This window comes from Temnothorax curvispinosus, unplaced genomic scaffold (assembly GCF_003070985.1).
Source record: "Temnothorax curvispinosus isolate PA1 unplaced genomic scaffold, ASM307098v1 QBEX01018473.1, whole genome shotgun sequence".
Classification (NCBI taxonomy): domain Eukaryota; kingdom Metazoa; phylum Arthropoda; class Insecta; order Hymenoptera; family Formicidae; genus Temnothorax; species Temnothorax curvispinosus.
Window position 1 is genome coordinate 79,160 of NW_020228253.1, and position 27,634 is coordinate 106,793.

General features: G+C 38.1%; 1 protein-coding gene across 2 annotated transcripts in view; it reads right to left on the reverse strand.

Annotated features, from left to right (window-relative positions):
• Positions 1–926: 926 nt before the first annotated feature.
• LOC112468441 (neuroligin-4, X-linked) overlaps positions 927–27,634 on the reverse strand; it is a 149,283-nt gene continuing 122,575 nt past the window's right edge. Inside the window, exons 3-12 of one of the 2 annotated variants that reach the window (XM_025037610.1) lie at positions 24,370–24,528; positions 18,695–18,892; positions 14,580–14,695; positions 8,969–9,201; positions 8,181–8,393; positions 7,315–7,453; positions 4,260–4,411; positions 4,053–4,171; positions 2,488–2,618; positions 927–2,402 (exon numbers count right to left, since the gene is read on the reverse strand). In XM_025037610.1, the coding sequence (XP_024893378.1) occupies positions 1,803–2,402; positions 2,488–2,618; positions 4,053–4,171; positions 4,260–4,411; positions 7,315–7,453; positions 8,181–8,393; positions 8,969–9,201; positions 14,580–14,695; positions 18,695–18,892; positions 24,370–24,528 (2,060 nt within the window). In that variant the 3' untranslated portion in view covers positions 927–1,802. The remainder of the gene's footprint in view (positions 2,403–2,487; positions 2,619–4,052; positions 4,172–4,259; positions 4,412–7,314; positions 7,454–8,180; positions 8,394–8,968; positions 9,202–14,579; positions 14,696–18,694; positions 18,893–24,369; positions 24,529–27,634) is intronic. The other variant, XM_025037611.1, reaches the window with a different exon arrangement.

Below are 27,634 nucleotides of genomic sequence, written 5' to 3' on the forward strand. Positions count from 1 at the left end.
TATCGCAACAGCTTTTCGTCTTCGAATTTTTGACTTATCACGATTTTCCATTCAACGATCCACGTAATTTTTTTTCTTAATTCACGATCGTGTTTGGCAGTATGCTATTGAGTGTTATCGGTCATTCGACTTTCTTTTATTCTTACAGTAAAAAAAAGAAATTGTTCGATTCTCTCGATCGCCCACTTAACCCTTTCATTCTCAGAAATTTATCAAGTTTTTATTGTGTAGAAATTTGTCTAAATCGTAATTAGAGTCAGAATTCTTTTATTTCACATTTTAATTTGTAAAAAATTACTGGAACATTGCAATTATTTTACGAAATCATCAAAGTTTTGTTCTGTCAAAATTTTATTCACGGTAAAATTTAGCTGCTAAATAAATTTAATTTTTGTAAAAATTTAATTACGTCATTAATGAGAAAGAAAGTGTTAATTAAGTATTTAATTGAGCATTCGAACGATCGACGTCATAGAAATAAATCGTCGTGGCAGCGATTCGAACCATTGTCATAATCATCATCACTCGGAAGAACGAGGACAGTGTCGGCACGATTCAAATCGGCTCGAACCTTCAGTCTATATTACGTGGAAAGGTAATGAAAGAGAGAGAGAGAGAGAGAGAGAGAGAGAGAGAGAGAGAGAGAGAGAGAGAGAGAGAAAGAAAGAGAGAGAAAGGAAGAAAGGAACAGCAGATAACATAAAAGCAGATCAAGAAAGCACCATTACTTTTGATCATTAATTTTGTGTGCGTAAGGAAGTTATAAATTAATTATAATTGCTAATTTATTACAATAAATTTTGTACAATAAAAATTGATAAAATATATAAAAGATAATATTAATCTTTAGTAATAAAATTATAATATTTAAATAAAATACTTGGAATATTTAAATAAGATAAATCTAAATAAAGTAAAAATTATAATATAAAATGAGTAAGAGAATACAATAAGATGAAAAATGTGTGTCAAAAAAGAAATAGAATGCGATTGATTTTTTTTTCTTGGGGAGGAGGATGGAGAGTCCTACTTAACGCAGATTTCTCTATCCATCAAAGACTATATGATTTTCGGCAGTTGGTCGCAAATTCGAAAGGTAGAAAACAATAACAGTATGGCGTCGCCACTAACACAGAGGCATAGCGAATTGGAAGCAACGCTGCTTGGCCCGAAACGACCGGACCCCGACTTTGATTCTGACTTTTATATAAAGGCCAGCAGTCGGCTTCCGTGCATGAAATACCGCAGTTATGCCCCTGCACTAATTCATACTCCTCACGTAACAATGAAAGTCACTTCATTCACCTCTTATCCTTTATCACTTCCTATCTATCGACAATATCACGGTCGCTTCGAAAAAAACTTTGAAGAATTGTCCCACTTCCCGTCGAGTATCAATTGGAAAACATTATTTCCTGAATCGGTTTTCCGTTTTGATTTCAGACTTCGTCTCTGTTAATCGTCTCGCGGTTTTTTCTACAGGAGGATTCTGCTTGTGTGGTCAAACCGATGACGAAGAACATTCTGAAGAGCCATCTCGACCTCGACGCGATTTCCCGACATTCGACGGTTTCAGGATTCTAATCTAAAAGTATTTCGGTATTCGCTAGAGCTTGATTCTCAGCCTCTCTGTGAACTGGCAATGATTGTGTTTCTTCTTCAGTGTCCTGATTATGTCCATGGTCAGATTAACCATTGGAGAGCTCCATTTCGAAATGATTCCCTGACGCTCGGTTGCTTCGGGGATCCTATATAATATCCTCGCGGCCATGTTAGTTCGGTGACCGCGCGGTCGCCTAGAGTCAGACCCTCAGCTCCTCCATGACCTGAGGGTGATTGTGTCCCTTTTTCAAGGTTCCGGTGCCGGTCATGGCCAGGCTTTCCTGCTGGAGCTGGTTGGGACTGATGATAAGGTTCTGGCCAGGCTTGCCGGGCTTCGTATTCTTCGGTGGCGGGGGCGGCATAGGCACGTGACAGGTATTATTCTGAAGGTCGGCGAACTCCGGCGGCGGTATGTGCTGGATGTGATGCCGCTCGGCGGTCTTGGTTTCCAGCTCACCGCAAATGTTGTTCGGCATCTGGCCGTTCTCCTGGCGTTTTTTGGAGCAGCCGTGGTGCTGGTGGTTGCTCTTGTCGCGCTGATAATACACCCCGGCGAAAATGAGTACGTTCAGGATCAACAGGCTGCAGCCGATCGCGATTGTCACGCTCAGGGCGGTGGAATACGCCGCGAAGCCGTCCTCGGGTAACGCCGTGGTGTCCTCGAACGTAATGTCGCTGGGCATAGCCGTTGACACGTTGGACGAGGATTTCTCGATGGACGTCACCTCTAAAGTGGTCGTTCTCGTGGTCGTCGGCACCCTCTGAATGAATCTGGGCGGCACCTGGAGATAAGATTTTTCCTGAATTCAATATGATTGATTCAACTTGTTTTGATTTTGATAATTATACGATTGACCAATGGTTTTTATGATAACATTGTAATACCTGCTCGGCATCGAGAAGATGATGCGATCTAGGAACATCGTCCGAGCCGGGTTTGTGAAGGTCGGGCACCAAGTTCAACCAAAAAGAAAGGCGATGGGCCCTGTAGTGATTCTTCAGTTTCGATTTGAGCTCTGAAAAGTCAATGTACAAGTATGAGCAATTTAATTTATTTTATATACATACTAGCTGGTTACCCGGGCTTCGCCCCGGAGGACATGTATAATAATACACGCAAATAATCTCGCTCAATAGTCTCTCTCTCTCTCTCTCTCTCTCTCCCTCTCCCTCTCCGAGATTCGGTCAATTATTTCGCGTAAGAATTAAAAAAAATTAAAAAAACCGGTTTCCAGAAAATCGGTAACGAAAAACTATACACTTTACAGCACTCCCCGGAAAATTTTACCCCTATTTTATATGGTTCTAATACAAATTCGGTCCAATAGTTTTTAAGTTAAAAACGTTCAAACATACACCACACTTGTAAGAATTAAAAAAAATTTTTTAATGGGTTTCCAAAAAATAGATAACGAAAAACTATACACTCTATAGCATTCGCCAGAAAATTCTACCCCTATTTTATATGGTTTTAATATAAATTCGGTCCAATAGTTTTTAAGTTAATAACGTTTTTTTTTATTTTTCTAATTCTTACGGGTGCGGTGCATGCTTGAACGTTTTTAACTTAAAAACTATTGCACCGAATTTGTATTAAAACCATATAAAATAGGGGTAGAATTTTCCGGGGAGTGCTATAGAGTGTATAGTTTTTCGTTATCTATTTTCTGAAAACCGATTTTTTTAATTCTTTTACCCGTAAGAATTAGAAAAATTAAAAAAATCGGTTTTCAGAAAATTAGTAACAAAAAACTACACACTCTATAGCACTCCCCGGAAAATTCTAGCCCTATTTCATGTACTTGTGGTAAAAATTCGGTCCAATAGTTTTCACGTTATTAACGTTCAAACATACACCACCCGTAAGGATTTTATATAATAGTATAGATTAATATGTACAAAAGCTAAGTCTGTCTAAAGCATCAGATCTTGCCAAGTATCTGCTAAAAGTTTTGTCGGCAGAAAGACTATAGATTTGATGCCTGTTCTGATATATTAACGTGATATTGGCAGAAAACCAATAGAAGTATAATAGTCTACTAACATAATCGAACAACAGATTGGCTGCAGAAATCGAGCAGATCCTGCAGGAACCGCCCAGGCTCTGCGCGGTTTCTGCTGCCAATCTGCTGTCTAATTATGCTAGTAGACTCTGCTGATAGAACATAAGCTGAATGTGGACGCAGTTGATGTCAGTCTACCGGCATGTCTGATCAAATCTGTTACCAATCTGCTGACGTACTGCTATCATTTTGTTTACTGGGATATTATAATAATCTTTGCGCTATAAAAAGATATAAAAATCAAAATTTTTCAACATTATGTCTGTTGTATAAAAAAAGAGTAAATAAATTAAAAAGAAATTTAATATAAACTTTTTAAATATTTCATAAGACGGAAATATTTCATAAAAAAATATTAGACGAAAGAGAAACATTATGAAGGCTCACCTATGCTAAGATATTTTTTGTGGACGGCCTCATAAGCGGTCCAGTCGATATTTTTAAATTTGGTCCTTTCCGGTCTGGAACCGAGGGGTCCAGGATCAGGAGTGCCCTCGTTTGGATTCCTGGTCGATAGAGAGGAATTGTTGAACAGAAAATACATATATTATTTCACAAGAGCATCGCGAAAGATACGCTTGCTCGACAACTTACCCCGTGCGTGCAAAGTTTGTCAGATAGAGTATCACGCTCTCGGAGAGCGCTATCTCGGCCCTGGTATAGTTCTTCGGCCAATGGGACAAACCTCCGACCAGGGGCGCTCCGAAAAAATATGGCAGCTCCTCTCCGTGAATGCATCCCGGCCTCTGAAATAATAATAATAATAATAATAATAATAATAATAATAATAATAATAATAAACTTTATTAACAGGTAATAGACCCTTTAGCGTACAAAGAGAAAAGAAAAAACAAGAACAATAAAATAAAATTAAAATTTTACAACATAATATGGAGAACATTCAAGTTACAAGAGTAGACGAGAAAGTTTTTGTTTAAAAGTTGATACAGAGCCACCAAAAAAGTCAACCCTATTGGAGAAATTACTTGCAGATATTATTAGCCTATTTACACAAGAATTTGCGCTATACAAAGTACGGTGATACCCAAGGTGGAAGATGGAGTACTGTCTTAATTCTCTAGTCGGGATGTTAAAATAGATACGTTTCAACAAATCCGGACAATCAGTAGAGTAATTGAGAAGCTTAAAAATAAATGTAAGATCAAAGGTTAGTCTCCTACTTTCTAACGATAGCAGATTTAATCTATCTAATATAGTGCAGTAGTCATGGCAAGTAATTGACATGGGATTACCTAGCCGATAAGCAGCCATACGCCATAATTAACATGCTATACAATAAAAGTATAAATGTGTAAATTCCAAATAAATAAATATAGAAGCGAGACAGTAAAAATTGAAACAAAAATAAGAATTATTTCTGTTTTTGCCGTTATTTTTATTTCCATTAATTTTTTGTATGTAATACGATATGATAATTTTTTGTGTTTATCTCTCGTTTTCTTTCTGTTGTTTTCGGCTTGAAATAACAAATAAAAAAATTAGTCGGCTCGAGATAACTCTAATTTTGGCTTTAATAGTTCAATCGCGTGGTCTAATCGGAAGAAGAGGAGCAGGGATGAATGAAAAAGGATCGACGGACCGAGCTAACCGCGGAATTCAGCAGAATTTTTCAGGGTTCTTTCACGCTCGATCACATGGAAGCATTCGTGGAATCTGCCGGGGACCCAGTAGGGGCACTCACGATTTCTCGTTGAAATTGTAAAAATACCTCGGCCTGTTTCGCAAATTTCGCGTTTGCCTGCCATTTTAACAAGCCTGAAGCGCGGAGTTTTACGTCCTCGAAAAAATTCGAATTATTCGCAAGAAAGTAACGGATCATGTTTCTGCCTACAGTCGACTTTCAAAGCGGTTTTTATACTACAATTCCAAAATCCAAGAATGAAATATTATCCAATAATGATTGAGTAACTGAATCAATGGTTGATGTTATAAACAATTACAGAATAAACTGTCGGAATGCTTAATGAGTAATAGCAGTAATCAAGTCACGATTAAATTATCATTCATTAAACAGGAACTAATTACTCTTTTGATTGTTTCAACGAATTAACGTATTAATCTGTTATGACTCGTTTTACAATTGCTGGATTAAACGATCGAGCGAAATACGAAGCTTAGACTTCTTTGAAATATCAAACGCATTAAAAATGTCTCAATGTCTCGAGTTATATATTTCACTTCACGGCGCAGGAATATGAAATATTCCAGTTAGCGTTATATTCCTTTGCGAGGCGAACGTTTCGCCTCGAATGCAACCGAAACGTTTTTCTGGATGCAATCGTGCAGACGCAATAAGTTCGTTGCAGCGTTTACGCGCGATCCTTATTCTTCGTTGGCTTCGCGACGCGAGACGGGAGGGGGGACGAGGGGGGCGCGTTGAACGTTTAATGCACTTTCATTTCGCCGGTGACGGCAACGGTGATCGCCCAGGTCGAGGTGCCAGACGATATTCGTATGCAAAGTGCACCGGGTGTAAGGCATAAAGGTGCCGGCAGAAATGACGGCATGGGGTGAGAAGGGAAAAAGTGCGCGCGGAAGCTGCAGGTGCGAAGCGAACGTGGAATTTCAAATCTCTCCTTCTCCTTCCTCGTCGCGTCGTTCGGGGCTCCTTTAAAATTCCACCTCTTCGCCGTTGTTTTTTCGAATTTACGGGGGGATAAATATGGACGGTGATAATTTATTCAGCGAATTTTTACCTTTCGCGAAAAGTCGAAGGAAATTTTTTTTTTTAGAAGATTGTTCTAAAATTTTTCTCGAACACTTAACGATTTTTTAATTCTCCCGTACCCCGTGTCGTATACATTGCGTATTTATTTTTAGTTTATCTGTGTACTCGAGGGGTGTGGCTAATTGAAACACGGTTCACGGATCAACCCTGATGTAGGCGAAGAATATATATATATATATATATATATATATATATTGAAATAATATCGCGAAATTTCACGCAAACGGTAATAACTGATCTTATCGGTGCAATTTTCGGATTTCCTCTTCTACACATCCGTTTCTTGTTAGACATCCGGATGAGAGGAGAGTGGATATTGCTAATATATGTAGCATTAATAATCGCGCCACTGAAATTTATTCAAAGTTCGAAACTAGGAGTAGCTAAAGGAAAAGGGGATGGGGGAGGAAAGGAGCCGTACGCTCCATCGTAAGTTTCTGAAATCAGATATGAGCAAGAGTTGCCACCGTGTTGTCGCATTTCCGGTGAATCCCAACTTATGTTTCGTATACATGTAGGCGTTATAAATGACCTAAATAAATAATTAATATGAAAAACAGATGAGATTACGCATCTAAATAAACTTACCAAAATCTTTACCGCGCTACTTTTTATTAATAGAATTTTTTGATGTGTGTTTAGTTGAGCTTCTTGTATATTTAAAATCTGTACTTATTGCAAGAGATTTATTATTAAATTCCACAATTTAGAAGACAAATTAAATAATATCAAAAATATCGTGGATATAATGTAATAATAATTAAAAGTATATATATTCACAAATAATCAGATATATTTTCAAATGTCTTTTATTCTCTAGATTTTTTTCTAGTAATCTAGATTATACCAATTCTTTTTCATTCCAGCTTGTGAGATAAAAAGTATATTCCGATAACAAACCTGAGGATAGTCTCCGAATTTCGTTTGATAGTCGAAAACATATAGATAGGAGTTCCTATGGGATTGGCTGTGAAGATCCGCTGTTCTCGTCGCCGGAGCGACTGTATTCGCATCCCCTAGGGCCTCTAGAGTTTCATCTCTGAAAAAAATGTATATATATCCTTTTTGTGGTTTTCATATAAATATACTTCGCAAACTCCTTCCACAAGCTCTAACTGAAAATAAACTTAAAGACCGATAATAGAATTAAAATAAGTGAAATATAAAATTTTGTAATTTTTTTAAAGAAAATCTGTAAAATTTAAAATTATTTACGTATTTTATTTTAAAGCAGAAGTAATTAGTATATTAATCAAAAATAAAAAATTTTAAAATAGAAAACAAGATAACTTTGATAAGTAAATATTAGATTTATAATAAATCTAATAAATAATAAAACAAATAATTGTATATAAAAAACTAGTAAATATATACGATTAAGTATTGCTAATAAATAATAGCTGAAGATTAATTGAAATAGATACTTAATGGTAATTAAAATAAATAATAGATTATTATCAAGTATAAAGCTCTTAATAATAATAAATAAACGAACAAAGGCAAATAAGAGCTAGTTCGCAACGATGGTCCGGCGACAGTAACAAAACAAATATTACACTTATAAATAAATTAATTTAATATAATAAAGTATGTTATATAATAAAGTTACTTTATTATATTAATTTATTTATAATTGTAATATTTGTTTTATTATACTGTCGCCCGACCATCGTTGCGAACTAGCTCTTATTTGCCTTTGTTTGTTTATTTAATAGATTATTGTTATAAAATTTCTTTTTAATTAAATTTAGTCTTTCAGAATTTACCTAATATTGACGGGATGTTGCACAGGTCGTTCCCAGTCTGTATACTCATTTATTATGGTTGCCAGGATCTCCGGCTGGTGATACGTGTACGTGTTCCGCACGAATTGACGCAGGATCTTCGTTCTTCTGTCGGCCTCGATCCCATACTGAGCATCGTCGGCAGTTAGCGAAAAATACGCCTCGGAACGAACAACACCCACCATCAGGTCGTACCTTGTGAATAATTCAAAAATTTTTCTTCTTCTATCGTTAAAAGAGATAAAATAAAGTTTCACGAAATGTTAACAAGCTCGCAATTTACAAAACATTTACGGACTTATGAGCTTCGTCTTAAAGTATAAAAAGCTTCTTGAGATACGAGAAATTTCCTTTTTAGTTGTGGATCCTGCAAATATTGGAAGATTTTTGTTTACGTAGAATTCCGCATTATACAATATTTGTCAAAATAATAGAAAATTCCACAAATCACGGAAAAAATTAACAATATAAGTATAAAAATTTCAACTATTGATATTTGAATTCATAGAATTCTTAAATAAGATTTTCCATTGACACATTGGATACATTTTTCGATACTTTTATAGTCTTGTTTATGCGAGCTTTCCGTATTTTCCAACAAAGAATAAAAGGAGTTATTTTCGATGTTGCAAGATGCGATTTTATCTCTCTCCGTGATGTTTCTGCAAAACTCGGGTATTGTTTCTCGCGCTATTTATTTTCTCTTGCCTCGATGCTCGATTTTGCTAGTTATAACGGTTGGAGGCAAAAAGAAAAGCTCGAGACGATACCTCGACAGTTTCGCCACGACGTCCTTCCTCAGAAGAATGTTGTTGAGCGTATTGATCGTGTCGACTTGCAGGGTGTAGTCCTGATCCTCGGGATCGCCGGGATCGATTACGACGCCGTCTATACTGGGGCCGAAGGCTGGCGCGAACGCCAGCCCTTTAACGGGCACCGACACCAATTCGCTCAAGGACACGTCTCTCAAGCACTTCAGCAAGGCCTGAGGATCCTCCGCCACCTGCGCGACAGAATAAAATCAACACACTTCAGACGGATAATAACGATCAGAATCCTCCATTACCACATTTTGGTTTTTATACCACTCTACAAGCGCAAGAAAGAAGAGCATTAACGTTTTTCGATATTTGTCAACCTTCTCTTTTAGTGAAAATGAGCTGACAACAGTTTTCGAGTTGAAGCAACTAAAGAAGATAGAACTGTGGAAATTGGGTTTCAGGAAAACAAATAAATAACACGAGCATATTTCTTGTTTAATTTCGAGCAAACTTTAACAGTGTCGTAATTATATGCTTGATTACAATAACAAATTGTAAGTACGTAATATAACTAAGCTTAACTATACAATCATCGCTCTAAAAGTCGAAGAATGAAATATCACTGAAAACGAGTAAAATGCCAAGTGTAACGAAAAGTGAAAATTGAGCCCGTACACTTCGGAGTGAGTCGCCGCTCTAAAGAGTAAAATTGCGTTCTATAAGTTGGAGTAAAATCGCACTGCATTTGAGCGAAAGAGCACTCTTTTCGAGTGCAGTAGATTATTGCCCAGAAGTGAATTGTGTCACTCACAACTTTGAGTGAAAAATTTCACTCTGTTAGAGTCATTCCCAGTGAGAAACGATACATCGGATCGACGTCGATTAGATATCGAAATCTCGATATCAATATAAAATCGATCTTCACATCAATTTCGATATTCAAATGGTCAGTTTCAAGCATTCACCGACATCGAAATCCTTGAAAAATCGATATATTTCGTATGATAGCTAGAGCACTTTTATAATGCTTTTTGATGTCATAAAGAGTTTGCAAACGGAGGGATTCCATTCCAACCTTTTTGTAAGAATTATTTGATATTTATGAAAAATATAGCAATCGAATCAATGTCGAAACAATGTCAAATTAATGTCAAAGAGTTCAAATCGACATCGTTTCAACATCGATTTGATTGCGTGCATCATGCATGACTCTTAATTATTGGGCAAAGTTGTCCCAATATATTTTAAGAATATTTTATAATAATATATTTTAAATATTTATAATATTTTTTAAATAAATTTATAATTAATTAATAATATAATAATAACTTATTATTCTTACTGAAAACCATAATTAACTCGTTTTTTTTTCATTGAAAAACGTAATCCCCGGTAACAAATTTTTCATATTAACAACATATATATAAATGTATATAATCCTTTTCTAAAAAGGGCATTATATATATGATACATAAAATATAATTTATATAAATTATATATAATATATATATTAGGTCGCATACTTAGTTAATGTAATTCAAAACACAATAATTTTCAATTTTCTTCGATTCAGGAAACAATTTAGTTCTTTTTATCTCACAAAGTCGAATCGATATCGAAACGATATCGAATCATTGATAATGGACAAACATGAAAAACATTAAAAATCTTGAAAGAAAGTATTATATTATATTGCTACATGCTACCAACAGATTGTTTGCAAAGTTATCATAACATCGAAATAACCTCGAAATATTTGAAACTATCGATGTTCAACAACCTGACAAAACCGCATCGATGAGATCTGATATAGAATCAATATCGAATCGACGTCGATCCGATGTATCGTTTCTCACTGGGATTTGTCAATCGATCTTTAGTGAATCGGGATTCACTATAGCTTTAGAGTGAGATCGTATCACTCCGGTAGAGTAGCCTCTCTAAAAATGTAAGTGAAAAATTTATTCCTACCTTATGAGTGCCCGCATTTACTCAAATTAGAGTAACAATCGCTTCTGATACGTTAGTGGCGTAACTACTCTATGAGATTTATAGCAGCAATGCCACACAAGAATTGGGGAAGATCGCGATTAATAATCTCCTCTCGGCATTTTCGCTCAGAAAACGAAACTCGAATCCAGATTGGCCATAGAACCTGTCATTACAATTAGGACCGCGATCTACGGGATACCCCATTAACTCGTAACATTTAACGCGATTGTGCCCGGTAATTTTATCGGGAACGGAGAGGATCGGCACAATCAGAGACGCGGCTCCCGATTTCGATGTGGGATAACGGCGGGATCCTCGACGTCCGCGTGCGGCGCGCGGGCAATTTTGCACACACGCAGGACGTCGTATTTAGTCAGCGGGTGATTCGACATTCGATTGCGGTTAACCGCCGCGTCTGCGCTGGCGAGCTGGATTTCCAAAGACGATTACCGACGTTAAAGCAATTCATTTGCGTGCGACCCTCGAAATTAAAGCGAATCGCCCGGTGAGAGAGACCGGAGCGGCGCGGCGGCCAGTCCAAACTCCGGACGCCCCGGCGCGTCGGCGCCGGCTGAATTTCGCTGAGCGACGCACGAAAATCTTGTTTACCTTGCCGGCACGATGTGTGGTGCCGTGGCGCGGGGTGGTGGCCTCGTTAAGGCTCGCCCTTGTTCCAACGGTATATATCCTTGCCGGGAAATGCCACCGGAAAATGTCGACCCTTTCCCGACACGATCCCGCACGTCCCGCGCGCGAAACGCGTCAACTCTGGGAACGCCTTCCGTTATGCTCGGGCGATTTGCCACGTGAGTTATTCCATGCGTTATGCGCGGTTTATCACGCGCGATAAACAGATGAAGGAAAAGAACCGCAGAAGTTTATTTCGTTATTTGTTTGAAGAATGAGGAAACGCTTATTGTATGAACGTAATAAAAACATTTAAAACCGTTTTTCCCTCTGTTGAATAGATTATTAGAACATAAAAGTAACTGCAGAATCAGATAAATTTCGAGATTTTTTTCTTCTTGGATTAACTTTCGAAAATTTAATCTCCGTGCACGTCCTATTTATGTATTCTTCTGTGAAAATATTGTAAATAACTTCAAAATGAACATTTTAAATAAATTTTTACCAACGAAAAAGACGAAGGCATAAAATGTTCAAATAAAGTCACATAGGTATGTATAGTGATTGAATATTTTCTTGTTATTCTTGACATATTTACATATTTAATTAATGATATAACAAAATATTTTTATTATTCTTTTCTTTATATGGACAATTGGAGGAGCTCCACTCCTTCTCCATTGGGTCGGAGCTTTACTCTTTCTCGGTCAAACATTACAAAGATCTTTCTTATCGTCCGATTAATAAAAATAACCTAGACAACACAATGCCCAAAAAACCGAGACATAAGACGTCTTTGAATGTCTTAAGATGTCTTATGTCCCGATTTTGAACGTTGTGTTGTTTGGGAAACTGTGTGAAAATTAATATGTTAAATTATTCCTTTTCTATGTTGTTCTAGGGCATAATCTTATAATATGTGTACATATATAAAGATCAAAGCATGTATAAAACATTAATAATCTATTCTATATGTATATGCTAAATATTGTTAATTAGTTTAGAATATTGATATTGTTAGTTAGGTTAAAATGTTGAATAAAAGATTTTTCAGATATTACACGGCTTTAAACTTTTGTCGGTAAAAATCCATTTAAAGATATTAATTTTGAGGTTCAAAACATTCAAAACATTTTTACCGAAAAATACATAAATAGAGCGTAGATGGTTTTCAGATAGGTATGTACGTCCTTCTTTTATCTGTTTTTTTCCGAATAACATCAGAGCTCGGGAAAAAAGCTCCGAATCGTTAGCCAAAAAATATAGTATATTGGGGCCTAAGCGGCCCCGATTTGCGGGTCACGATTGAAAGTAACGATTAAACGAGAATTGGAACATCGATTGTTTTTCAGTGTGTTTCTAAAAGCGTCCCGCGCAAAAATGGCGGCGCGCGCGAAAATGGAAATTGCGAATAGGGATCATATTATGCCGTTCGGATCGGCGGACTTGTATAGCGGGGAATCAATTTTATTTCCACCTCCGCATTCGTCCACACACGCCCGAAAATGTCCACGGGGGAAAGTTTGAATTGGAAAAACACTGTTGGGGAACCGGGTTATCTTTTATTGCGTTATTTTTGATGAATGAGAAAACGCGCGACGGCGGCGGGCTTGTAGATATCGAGGATCTACTCCGACGAGCTGGGGATCGGGAGAATATCGTCGCTGGAATTTACAGCAGTGCATATCAATTTCAATAAGGAATACGTCACGGTGGTTCTGCGGTAATAAAGTGAGCCAAGTACGTAATTCACCTTTAATAAAATAACCGTCAACCGAGGACAACATATTTTTCATGGCTCGTAGCGCGCAGGAATATATCTAGAGAAAAAAGAAAAGAAATGGGAAAGGAAGAAGAGAGGAGCGAGATGGGAATAACGAATCTGTGCGGAATAATGGTACGATAGTATACTTTATTGAAATTTGAGATAGCTATATAATTTTATTTAATGTCATTTCTCCGGTGAAACCGATATATAAAATGTTATTCGAGCAATCAAGATATTTCTGAATGATAAAATAATTTTCACGGCTCGTCGCTGTGACTGGTACGCGCACGAAATTTGCATCGCCCAGACCTGCAATTTGCGAAATTTAACGTCCCTTTTATTGAAAGTGCGCGCGCATTGCACTCGCCTATCGGGGGGCGGCCGATGTCTCGAGTGTATATTAGCTTAATTGAAACGCGCCGTTAATATAATTGGTATTACGTAATTAATGCTGTAAAAACACCGGGTGCGCGAGTGTACTCGCATTTGATATTTTAATTTATGCCCGGCCGCTTCTACGCGGTCATTTCGCCGCCGACGATCGGAATTATCGCGAATTATGCGAGCCGCGCGGCGCTCGAAAACGAGCGAATAAGAGTTAACGCCCACGGGGGAGGGGGGGAAGAGTGTGCCGACACGATGAAATATAACGGATACGCGTCCTGTCGGTCTCACCCTGTAAACTCTGAAATGAACGGAATGTATCCCGAATTTAACGTTAAATTCAGCGCATTCACTGTCTCGTAAAGTCAAAATCTGCTTTTCGGAGCTTTTAAATTTTTGAAAATCTTTCACTCCCATCTTCTCCCCGTTACAAATTTGATTTTTTACTTTTTAAATCTAATAGAGTGCTTTCGTCACTAATATATTAGAGCGATTGCGATAGCCACTCCGAAACAAAGGGTTGTCACTCAATTTTCACTTTTCGTTACACTCGCATTTTACTCGTTTTGAGTGATATTTCACTTTTCAACTTTTAAAGAGTAGGTTTATTATTTGTAAAATCTGCCTTCAAATTTGCTTCCATTTCAATTCCATAAAATCAAATTTCGACATAAATGCCGCAGTTATACACATGGTTTAAATTCTATATTAATTAACGATGCCATTATTTTTGGAGAGAGAGAGAGAGAGAGAGAGAGAGGCTCCAGAGGACGGTGGAAGGATTAATGAAATTATAGGTTGACGCGCGGGATAATTTGGACGCGATCGGGAGGACATGTTTGTACTCACCGACGAACAATTTAGGTGTTTGGCGACCTGCATGGCGTAATTGGCGGCGCCTCTCACCAACGCCCAGGGTGAAAGCGCGCTGCCTGACATCAGAACGCTCCGATGGAACAGCAGACCTGCAATCGAGTCACCGTTGATGTCACGTACAGTGCGTGTTTCACAAAGGTTTGCTACGAAAGCAGCGAATATAGTAGATACATTTTTACTTTATAAATGATGTTAATTAAAGCGTAATTTATCAGTCTCAGAATAATAATTATAATAATAAAGAAATGAGGATCTTCCTGTTATTAAGACGTTATTAATATATATTTTACAGCGTTTCTCTCGGCAAATAGAGGCATAATTAATTATTAATAACACTTTGTAAGATCTTTAGTGCCTAAGTATTTTTCCTCCCATTATTATTATTATTTTTCCGCGCAGTGCCAGCGATGTCGTGATCTTCGCGTCCTTTGTACGTACACCGGGAAATGTTCCCGGAAATGTTTTGCATCGTAAAAATTCTATATCTTTTAGAATCGCTGCGATTCAAGATGCGATTCCGGAATCCGCGCGCGACGCGTGGAATCTTTGTGTCGCACTTTTTGAAAGAGAGAGAGAGAGGGGTGGCCCGCTTTATCTCGGGACTTGCAAATCGTATCTCGTAATGCAAGGAGTGTTTGCTCGCGTGTGGGGAAGAGATTATATATCGCGACGCACAGAATTGAATTTCGAGATGATTTCGGGGTCGATTCCCCCTGCTCGCGCGGACGGAACTACGATATTACCTGAGTAAACGAAATACAATCCGAGTTTCAATGCATAGTAACGAATACTCATCTCGCGACCGCTCGATAGATTTATTTCCAATCAACGACTTCCATTACGACGTTATCAGCGATTTCCGCTCTAAGGATGAGTCGCCGAACGTGCGGCCATGTACAAAGATGTCTAAAAAAAGAACCCGGATAAATGCATCGTGGTATTGGAAAATGCGATGGGAGAACTTTTGCGGAGAAAACTTATGTCACGATCTTATTTCGTATGTCAGTATACATTATGAAAATTACTTGATTATTATTATCTACATTTTTACATTGCTTACGTTATTCGCTCTATGTTAATATTACGTAAATGAGAAAATTAATAATTAACTGAACGAGCTCTCATTCATTTTTCGAGGCTGCTGAAACGTCTTTCTATTTAATTAATAATTTTTATTTTCTCTATCGGAGAAAATGGAGGAAAATAAAATGTTGGAAGTTTTTTTTCTCCGGTAGTAATAATAAAATGTATGTAATATTTTAAGGTAGAACAAAGAGTCGCGCGGGGGCTTATTAGTCATTAATTTTCTCATCACACGTCGTAAAATTGGACATTACGTAAGGGATGAATAGACAAGAGAGCGCACGGTTTGTAGCGCCAAGAAAATTAAGGCGGAAGGAGCGTATACACGACGTTACACAACTTCGCCGTGTTAGTTCATCTATTATTTAATACAGAAGACCGGGATAAGTCGCTTAATCCCAATTTTGTGAGTCGTTAATCTTGATATCTCGAGGAGGCGAGAGATATTCCATGAAAGATACTTTATACGTATATACCAAATCTCGTACACAGTGCTAGTTAAAAACTGTAAAAAACGTTCTTATTGATCATTTGTAATTAATTAATTTGTTGCAGACAGAGATTGGTTTTAATTATTTCTATATTATTATTAATATGTTGTGTTTATAATTCTCAATATTATTATTTCTAAATTTGTTATTTACTTACTGTTAATTATAATACTTTAATAATTATACGTTATTAATTTGCATGCAATACAAGAAAGGTTTGTTGTTTTCATTTAATAAATTTTCTCGCAATATCTGCGTATTCAAGCGAGGTGAAGGCAAAGTAAAAAGCGACAGACGATGTTTTCCCACGTCTAATCGCAGTTTGCTTGGCCAGCTATCTTGATATTCGACGAGATACGTCTTGGAGAATGTCTTGATCTTATCAGCCCGATATACACGTCGACATCTGATTCGGTCTCATTCATTTAGCGAAGGAGATACCAGGGTAAACTCTGAATATCCTGGGCGGCATCCTTGACGTATTTCCGACATTACGGAATCAAGATGGCCCCCGGTTCTTCCGATATCCGTCGCCGTTGAGAGAGGACGACACCGAACGATAAGACGGTGTCGAAGCTCGACATTAAAGGACTATTAAAGGATTATCGCCGGCTCAAATTCCGTCGCGTTACTTGGATTTAATGGCAGGTCTCCCATAATACCCGAGGATTAATTAATTCCTTCGAGAGAACAAAATCCCCCCCAGGAGCCAAGAGTTCGATGAATTAAAGGTGCGAGATCAAAGGAAACGAGGAATTGAGAGATCCGAATATTAGAATTTAAAAGATAGAAAAAAAAAATCTCTAATCCAAGAAAATCGAAAAATCAGAAGAGAGCTAAGATGCAGGATTGAAGCAATCGAGAAATTGAAAAATCATGAGATGAGTATTTAAGGAAGCCCAAGGTCCAAATATTCGAGCGTATAAATTATTCAAGATGCAGAATCAAAGAAGATGAGAAACTAACAAGAAAATTCGGGAATTGTTAAAGTCGGGATACAAAATATTGGGAACAGTTGAGATGCACATTGGACATATTCAATGAAAGATATTATATAGGTTGGCCAATAAGTCCGTGCGGTTTTTTTACTTATAACGGAAATAGAAATCTAGATTACAAAAAAAATTTAAATTTCACAGATTATTTTAAATCTAATGTTATAAAAGCAAAAATTATAGAAGAAATGTAAAATTCTTAAAAACATTTAAAGATCCGTAGTTTAACTATAAGAAATTAAACTTTATTGTTCTTTATTATTTATCGCCATATCGCGGTCAGTTTTTGCACGAGAAGTGCATCAGCTCGTAAAGAAGAGATACGATATAACTTTTTGGTCCGGGTCTCCCTGTTATTCTTCATCGTATTCTTCGATCACGTGCGGTAGTACTGGTTTTATCAACTTGAGGGGACAAAAAAAACAGAGTATCACAATCTGTTTCGTAACCGCAGAGCTTATCGCCGGAGGACCTTCTGGATGATAATTCACTACAGCTGCGAGTTGTCAATGGTGGTAGGGGCCAGCTGATTCCTCCATAATTTATGACGTCTGGTAAACCACCCCATTATTCCTGGCTTCTCCGTATCATTGTCTCGTGCGGGTTCTCGCTCTTCGACCTCTACCCTCTACGTCTCTCTCCTCTTACACTCTGCCGTTTCTACCTGACATTATCTGTTTCCATACGATGCGACAAGAGAAACAGCTTTCTATAGGTTAGTCTAAGACACTGTTACATGTATATTTATTCCGTACAAGTTCCTCAGGCCAAAAGACTTTTGAAAATATATTTTAGTCCTTTTCAAGAAAACTAGATATTTTGTTACATAATATATGTACAAAATGTAACTCATATACATATGCAGATTAATTGTATATTTTTCTTTATCTGTAAAGTTTATTGGCCAATTTTAAATCAATTTTTTTTGCCAAAAATTTTTGTACTTTATCTTTTTAAACTTTTTATTTGCACTGTTATGTACAGTTTCGTTAATGTAAATTGTTTTAATATAATTATTTATGTGTTATAGAACGAAGCGCCCTTGCGTTAATACAAATTTAACCCGGGAACGGGGTCACTTGGGGTGACTTTTTTTACTCCAGTGTCGAAGAAATGAAGCTTACGTCAGTAATTTTCTTTATCCATCGAGAATAATCCATATTCAAAAGTTCCAAGACTGAATTCACTTAATAGAAAAAAGGATATCCCAGGTAGCAGAATAACGTCTAAAGACGTCTTATTAATGACGCCTAAGACGTCATTAAAACGTTATTATGATGTCATTTGATGTCACTCTGCTACCTGGGATTTACATGGCAATACTGAAACAACATTGAGACAACATTTTTCAGACAACATTGAGTAAATCTATTATATATGGCTTCAAATACTAACAAGTTATAGGACAATCAAAAATATACAATATGCAATTCATAACAATAATTTTTAATTAGGATGTAAAAGTCATTCTAGAAATCGTTCCCGGATTAAGAACATTGCAAATGGAAACGTGACTCACCGTCGGGAACCGCGTGGCTGGTCATCAGGAAGTTAACGCAGGCAGCGCCGGTGCCGTGTCCTACCAGCGTGACGTTTTTGGGATCGCCCCCGAAATAAGCGATGTTCTCTTGTACCCAGTGTAGCGCCGCGATCTGGTCCATCAGACCATAATTCGCCGGCGAGCGTAAGTGCGAGTCTGTGTTGGCGTTTAGAAAGCCTGCAATCAAAACAAGCCCCCCGCTTATGGTAAATGCGACGCTCTGGGTGTCCATTATCGACGGTTACGGGTAGTATAACATCACCGTGATCGCACCGGAATTACCGCCGATGGGCTTAACTCCAATCGTCGCATGTCGCGGACCATCGAACGACAGACGAGATAAATCGTGGGATATCAATGAAATTGGGATTAGTCATTAATCTAATTGTAAATGGGGAAAATGAGCAAATGAAGAAAATCTAGAGATATAATATTATAGTCATTAATTTTTTCTAGGCTTAGAGATATAATTATGTTTAATCTTTTAGTGACTCTCAAGGTACATATAAAAAATTAATTATAGCAAATAGTTGATAATTTAACGAACTATTGATTATGTAAAAAAAAATCCTTTCGAATCTTGAATATTTATAGTAAATTACTTTTATATATTCATTAGTGATTAATCCGTAATTATAATGTTTTCATATTTTTCTTTAAAATAGTTATTTATAGTTATTAAACTCTACGATGATATTTTGAAGAAACTAACTACAATAGATTGTTTTCCTATATATGTTTGAAAAAATCCAATTTTTATGTTTGAAATCACAACACGTTTTAAAAAATTCCAATACAATTGTTACAGATTGTTGTGCTAAATTCAATTTACCTACATTCTGCTTGAAGTATTAACTGTTTTTTGCATCTATATCTGAATTATTTGGTCTGTTAGAGGAACCTCGCGCCGTACCCGCGCTGGCTCTCCCGCGCGAAAGGGCTAAATGGCTACGGGATGTAGAGATTGGCTCGTCTGGCGAGCAGCCGGGTATGATTTAGTGTTCAGATGGCGTATCACGTCCTACTTTGTGTATCGTTTCGCCGAGCGAGATATCGCTATCAATTGGCGGAGCCGAGGTGATATTTATGACGGCCGGATGGCGCCATTGGCAACAGTCTTACTCCGATTTGTCGGGTTCAGCATTGTCATGATACGCAAAACCGTTTCCCGCGACTTCGTCCTCGTCGAAATACATTCGTCAATAGTGCCGACTTTATTCTTTCCCTTCCGTTTCCGCCAAATAAATCAGGATTCGTAAATCTGCCAGCTTGTCTAGATTTGTGCATATTTATTCCCATATTTGTTCCATTGGGCTCCATAGTTTTATCGCCCACGGCTGAATACTGCATGGAAACCCCCAATCGCACAATACGAAGAAATTTCGACACTATGCGGCTGGAATAGTAACGAGATGATTCCGAGCTAAGTGCATTTCATTACATTGTACGGTAATTATGGCTATTTTCTTCCTTCTCCAGATCCAATTATAAGGAATGGGAACAAATTCGCGCACGCAATTCAGAGTTTTTGCCATTATCATAAAACGATATTGCCAATTGGTAAAAAAAATAAGAATTCTTCAGTGATATTATTCTTCAATTATTTAATTATCAATTTTATAATTAAACGAAACCGGGAATTAGCAGCAGTGTCAGCTATCCCAATGCAGTCAATCTCTTTTAATATAGATGGAGGAAGGAAATTAGATTAGCGCTAATCGAATCAGGCTCGGCCCTTGGAGGATTCTCTCCCGCCTTTTCCTTCCTTTCATTCGGCCCGAATTAAATCGCGAGCAACGATTGTTGTTGCTGGCAAGTTCGGACGTGATATTTCACCTTCGCAATAAAGGCTGCGCGCCTGGCCGGGTATGTTTGCCCCGTCGCGCTCCTTGAAACGCCCGCGCGCCATTAAATTATCCATCATATTTACCCGCCGACATACTGGAGATTGTTCTTCGCGGAAGCTAAGAGGATTATTCCCATTATGAGCCGCCGTGTATATACTTGTCGGTGCGCATTAACTTTAGGGCACTCGGTGCCTTAACAAGGGAGGCGTTACTGTCGTCAGGATCTAGGTCAACGATGTTGCGCCGACTGTTTCCCACCGGCCTTGGCAAATCGATAATTTGGGAAGCTTTGCCAGAATGGAAAAACGCCCGATTTTCCCCTTTCTAAGTTTCCACGAGATTACGTAGGGTTCTTGTAAGATTAGTTAGGGTTAGTGTTTCCCCCACAGATTGTTCAATAATTAGCCGTCTAATCGAATTGGGAATTGGGAATATTCGTGTCTTTCCCAGACGTATCTTTAACGACGTCTTTAAGACGTCTTATGTCTCTATTTTGAACATTGTGCTGTTTGGGTTAATTTTTCTCTATCTTTCCTCGGACTTCTCGCAGCTTAAAGTTTTATGGAAGACTGGGTTCGCTTGTTGTATCTATCTCCTAAGACTTTTATTCAATAGGACGTTAGCGATGCAATCTGATATCGATTGTTGGGAAGGGTGATTTTCGTACCTCCTTCGTACTTTCTCTCTCTCTCTCTCTCTTTCTCTTTGGATTTTCGCGACGTTGAATTCCTAGAGGATTAGAATCTTCCGAGACTTTTGTGTAATGGGATGTGTTTGCATCGCCTCGTACAATCTTTTCCCATCTTACCTACGAGACGGTGTTTCCTCGTCTTCTCGGCTTCTAGCCTTCGGGCCATGTCTGGTCCGATCCAATAACGATTCTTCGCGCTCTACGTTGTGGAGGAGAAAAAAAAAGCGTACAAAGCTTTTTCGCGCGCGCACACGTTCACACGCACCGCGGAGAGAGGTGCGAGAACATGAAAGCGGAATAGAAATAAAGCACCGGTCATGTCCCATTTGATATTCAACCTCCGGCGTATCTGTCGCGCTGCGCTTCCGCGTCTCCCATTCTTCTCGTTACAATAGAACTGCTGAACGCTATTCGTTGATTTAAATTTTCCGGTACACGCTGGTATACACGGGGCGGGTGGAAGGGAATAGGGTTCGGTGTATCGCGCGCCGGTCGGCGCGACGCTCCACAAAGCGCCGCATCATTTTTCCGAAACGAAGAAAAATGGAAAAAACGGGGGTTCTCGCACGCGCGCGCGGGCGCGCGGGCGCGAGGAAAAAACTGCGGTCGTTGCGGAGTGAAATTTCCTGGGCGTCTCGTCGCCATTTTATCCCACTACTTGCTAAGGCTTTTTTTCTCGCTGCTCTTTCTCTGTTTTTCATTCCGCCATCGACAGAATCGAATTCTAGAATTTGGATTTACTATTTGCTGTCATCGTGTGTCACCTTTCGAATTTACTTAACGAGATATGACCCCCTTTTGTACTGTAACACTCTTCACTATTTCCTTCCTTACGTATAAATATCTTCTTATCGCTTAACTCGGAAACGATCACCTCATTTTATTTTGTATAAACATAGGTACTTAGGGTGATTTTTATATCTCCAATTAAAAGTTATTGTTATTAATTATACGGGGTGTTCCTGCACTCAGTGCCAAAACTGACACAACGGCTTTTAGATTTTAAGCTTTAAAAAGCTTGAAACAATTTATTAATTCATTCTAGAAAGTGTGTTGAAGTCGACGGAGAAATTTTTGAACATTCTTTGTAAAGCTTTAAACAGAATAAAGAACTTTAATTTATGTTTTCTTATACAAAAGCAACTTCAATACCCTATTATAACTCCGAAACCGTACGGATTCGGGCATATGTTTATTAAACATTTTCGATTTATTTTTATATGCTAAATCCGATATGTCGGTTTCGGAACTGAATGCAGAGACACGTACCCTGCATATTGCATGTTTTTCATTGTTCTATAATTTATTAGTACTTGAGGACGGTATGTATATAAATTCACTCAATATTTTCTGAAAAAAAGTAAGGAGAAACCAAATAAATATTTTAAAAAACAGAAGAAGCACTTATTGTGTAACGTGAGTTTTATTTATTCGACACTGTGGTGTGAAAATCCAGAGGCGAAATTCTGTAACTTCTTAACGACAGTTTCGGTATCGTTGCGCAGCCTTTTTACCATATATAATACCTGCGCAATGATACCGAAACTATCGTTAAGGAGTTACAGAATCCCGCACACAGGTGACCGTTCCCGGATTAATCTTAAAGTATTTTACAATAACAGAGTAGTAAACTAATAATACAATCTTTATCTAAAATCTAAAAGATAATTTTAATAACATCACGCAGTTCAAATCTAATCTAAAACGTCGATTCCTGAGATCTTTAGATACTCTACTCAGCTTGAATTTTTAATTCCGTGGTTTTCAACTCTCTTTCGTTGAAATCTTAGGGCGAGAAGGTTTTAAAACACCCTGTATGCACAATGAGGGTGATGGACGAGAACAGCGGGGTTTGCTGTCGCACCGAAGAACGGGATGAGTGAGTGAGAGTGAGAGTGAGTGAGAGAGAGAGGAGAGAAGAGAGGGAGAGTGGGAGAGAAAGAGGGAGGGAGGGAGGGAGGGTCGGAGTGAAGTCAAGAATTTAGTTTGGTGAAACGGAAGACCTGGCCGTAATGAGTTTCCTATTAGATTTGGTTGCCCGGGTTGCCAGGCAACAACCCGGGTCGTCGGAACTTGCAATCCCCGTGGCCGCGTTCGCCATCGTTTCTTCGTGCTCTTCTACTTTTTCTGCGGTTTCTTACCCCGTCGTCCGGAGAGCGTCGCACGTCAAACGTCACGGAGTAACAAGTTCTATTTAATGGTGTAACCCCGCGCGCGGCAGTCTGCACCTCTTGGGCAGACGAGTAGGATACGTGTTTGGAACTAATTGACCGGTTTCAAGGACCGGTTGCACCAACACCGACCTCGGTCGGGTCATCTCTGTCGCGACCGCAGCTTCCAGTACTGTATGTTTGCCTATGGATCGGAGCAGGAAAATTGAGTAAACACACTTAGCGTTAAGTGACGTCGTTGGTGTAACCGGCCCTAAATAGCTAATGAGCTACGGTCGACTAGCTCGTTTCAAACCTTAACTGCTGCGAGGTAGCGTTTCACACCATTAAGCGAGCAACTAACATATGTGATTTATCTGAGTTCCGAACTGTTCGCAAAAGTTATATCTGACTCAGCAATCGAGATTAATTATCGAGGTTTAACGCAGACGAAAGGAAAGAAACGTACATAGAAACCTAAGAAATAAAAAATATATGTTGAAAATCTCAGAAATTGACGATCTACTAGAAGTAAAGACATTAAGAATTAAAATCTGTGTTTATGTACGGAAATTAAAGTAAACTTTTTTGAAGAATTAAGAAATTGGAAGTTTCATAAGACAAACCGGAAATGTAAAGAAATTGAAGGAAACTAGCGTCTAGACCCGAAGTTTAGCAACTAATAGATCCCGGAAGTTGGAATCAATTACTCAAAAATTTAAAGAACAGGAGAACTATTTTAAGACTCCAAGGAGATGACGCGTCAACAACTTCGGGATTGAATCCCCAACTCGAAATGTCTGGTCACATCCAAGGATAGACCAAGATACAGGAATCCTCGAGGACCTATAGGATTGCCAGGTCCAAAAAACAGGAGATTTGGCTCTCCAGGAAAATCCAGGATTCCACGACTGAAGGGATCTAGATGTCACCGAATTGGGACCGAAGGCATCTGTCATGACTTACCGAGAATGCCGAGTCTATAGTTGATGGTGACGACGACGACACCTCCGTAACTCGCCAGGACGCTGCCGTCATAAGGATTTCCGCTGCTCCATTCGTAGCTCTCGCCGTGCACGAACACAATCACAGGATACCTTCTGCCGCCGCCGTCCCTCGCGCCGGCTGTAATCAATAAAATTATTCTGGTGATCGATCGACAGTCTCGACACCTGATAGTTCACGTCGCGCGGCCTTAAAAGGTCATTTTTCAGTCTTTTAAGGTTCTACGGAAGTTTTGACAGCCGGGTAAAGAATTACCGTGTCCTGAGGAAATGCAAACTTTACCAAACCAGCAATCGAACGGTCATATCCTTTACAATCGTAAATTATTGCATATTTGCAATTTGCAAGAGATACTACTGGTACTAGTCGCAAAACCAGAATATATTTAGAAAATTTAAATGCAGGAAAGAATTATGCGCGATTGCTTCGACGATGAAGAAACATCCTGCTATATATGCGCACAATAAGTCAATAAATGATTAATATAAATCAATCGAGCTAACACATAATACAAGATAGTAAAATATACTATTTAATAATAATGAACAAAAATCAGATAGATTTGTAATTTAACCTTTAATGTTATGTAAGTAAAGATATACCTACATATGTAAAATGTGCGTAATACGCGAAAGATTTCGATGCTCATTCAAGTTCTGTGCCTAATGGACAAGGTGTGTGCCTGTTGGGCGACGTGTCGCTTTTGATGTAATTAAAACAAGCGGCGGGGTGGCGATGGCGGTGACTCGTACACATGAAAGGGGTGTGCGTCAATCTGATTTGCCATGGTAATGCCGGAAGGGTGAACACGCGAGGGTGATCGCTGCGGCCAGACCGAGCACCGGTCATAATTCAACAAATCACGCGTCATCATCCTCGCGATAGCGCAGACCCGCATCACGATCACCCTGTTGCCTTCTGCATCCTTTGGCCCCTCCCCAACCCCTCGTGAAACGCAACGACCCTATGACAGGTCGCATCGATTAGTTTACAGCTCTCTCTCTCTCCCCCTCTATATCTCTCTCTGATTTATATACATATATATATATATATATATATATATATATATTACATTTATAATATTTAATATGTTTTTTATAATATTTCTAATAAAATACAATAATTTTTATAATATTTTTAACAAAACAGCAATAATTTCTGTTTCCGAATTTGTTTTAATTATTAAGCAAAAATATATTTCAGATTTTGTCCTCTTTTTACTTTAGTGACAGGGAACCGTAATTAAAATTTTATATGTAATTTTAGAGTTGACCTTATACAGTTTCCTGCTTTGACGTTAAAAGTTGCAGTACAACAAATATGAAATTAAAGCTCAGTTTAATTTCTTCTCTTTCAAGATTTATTTCCTAGAATTCTTCAAAAGTAATTTAAGCCGGTAACGTAAACTCTTTCGGATATTGCGTAAGGAAGGAGATTTTGTGTGATATTCATTTCCACTCTTAGTAAGTTAATTTGCTAAAAAAGAGATCTCGTAAGGATAAACGCATCGCGGAAAATGGACAGCCGTCAATGCGATTAGAGGAGTAAAACGACCGCTTGATTGCCCGGCCGTGCTAATTAAGTGAACGTCCAGAACGATGACGATTCGGTGGCCAAATCAATTAATGGGCCGCAACTACGCCGGGCTAATTATTATTTTCATTATCGTCCTTGTAGCTTCCTCACGTGCCCTTCCTAATTGGCGACTCCGCCGATTGCTCGAAATACACGTCCCCAGATACATGTTATCCGCTAAAGCCCATTTTATACGAACTAGGAATTCGCAGGAGAATTCTGTCACTAATTGTCTACATGTAACGCCGGAAGTGCTGAAAGCAGTTACCTTCTTGCATTTTTTTTTTGGAACACCTTAAAACGCTCTACAATATCTTTTTATATGCGAAAGAGTGGTTTTTCTTATCAAAAAAATTAATGCAAAATAAAGGGTAAAGTTCATCTCAATATTCCTAAACGTTATCAACATAACTTTTATCATTAAAACAAAATTTATTGTTTATTTATTTTAATATTATATTATATTACATATATTAAGTTATAAAAAATTGTAATTTATAAATCTTTGAGTTTTTCTAAAAGTTCAGTAATATTCGAAGCTTCAGGGCTTGGAAAGCAAACACAAGAATAGAAAATTTGCAATATTCGAGAATAAAAATTTAAATCCGAGATAAGAAGACTACAATATACGAAAGGGAGAACGCGGTTTAGCCTCAAATGCCAATTTTCGATATCAAATCCCATACATTCAGAATTCGGGGTATTGAAGGATCTCGCGCAATCGCAGTTTTGCGTTTTTCTCGTAAACAAAGAATAAGAATCTCATTTCCCCGTTACGGGAGGGAAAATCGGGCTTTCAACTTATCCAGCCTTGTGGCATGGCGGCGCGGCGTGGCGCGGCGTGGCGCGACGATATATTATTTCGGCCGTGAATAAATTTACAAGCGCCCTGTCAATATTTGATGCGATCCACAAACAATTTGCCGGGGTGCCTCTAACGGACTTTACATATTCATAGAGCGGTGCTCCGTAGTTTGATATCGTGAATGGTAAACGAGAACTACCTGCGTTCCCCGTTAGATCGCTTTATTTTGCAAATTCGATATTGCATCCGCCTTCTTAGCAACGCTTTCTTTAATCCTTTCGGCCTCCGTTGGCGAATGTCGCCAACACGGAGAAAACACTTTGTGCATTTATTACGCAGAAATCGAAACTTTTCTAATCCGGGTCGATTTTACGTCATCCGCGATTTAATTTTAACTCTCGTCGCCACAATGCTCGAAAATGCAAAAGCATTAAAAGAAAACTTATTAAATTATAAAATGTGGTTTCTGCAATTTTTACCCATAAAGCAGAATGAAATAAATATCGATATTTCGTTAAATTTAAATAAATCGTATTTTTATTATTGCACTATTTGATATCCTAAATTGAATGGGTTTCAAAAATAATATTTTTATTAAATTTCAATAAATTATTTCTACGCGTCAATATAAATATGCGAATATTAAATGCTCGTTTACCACAAAAATTCAAAGAGTTTTATCGCAGGAGCTGGAGCTTTCTCTCTTTTGTGTGTATGTGTGTGTGTAGTCATGATATTTATATATCATTTCAAAAAAATCGTCTTTCTTCTAATCTCAATTTCAACTCTCGGACTATATTTCGTTCTCCCAGTTTTGAAACGTTACATATATAAAGAAAAAACGAA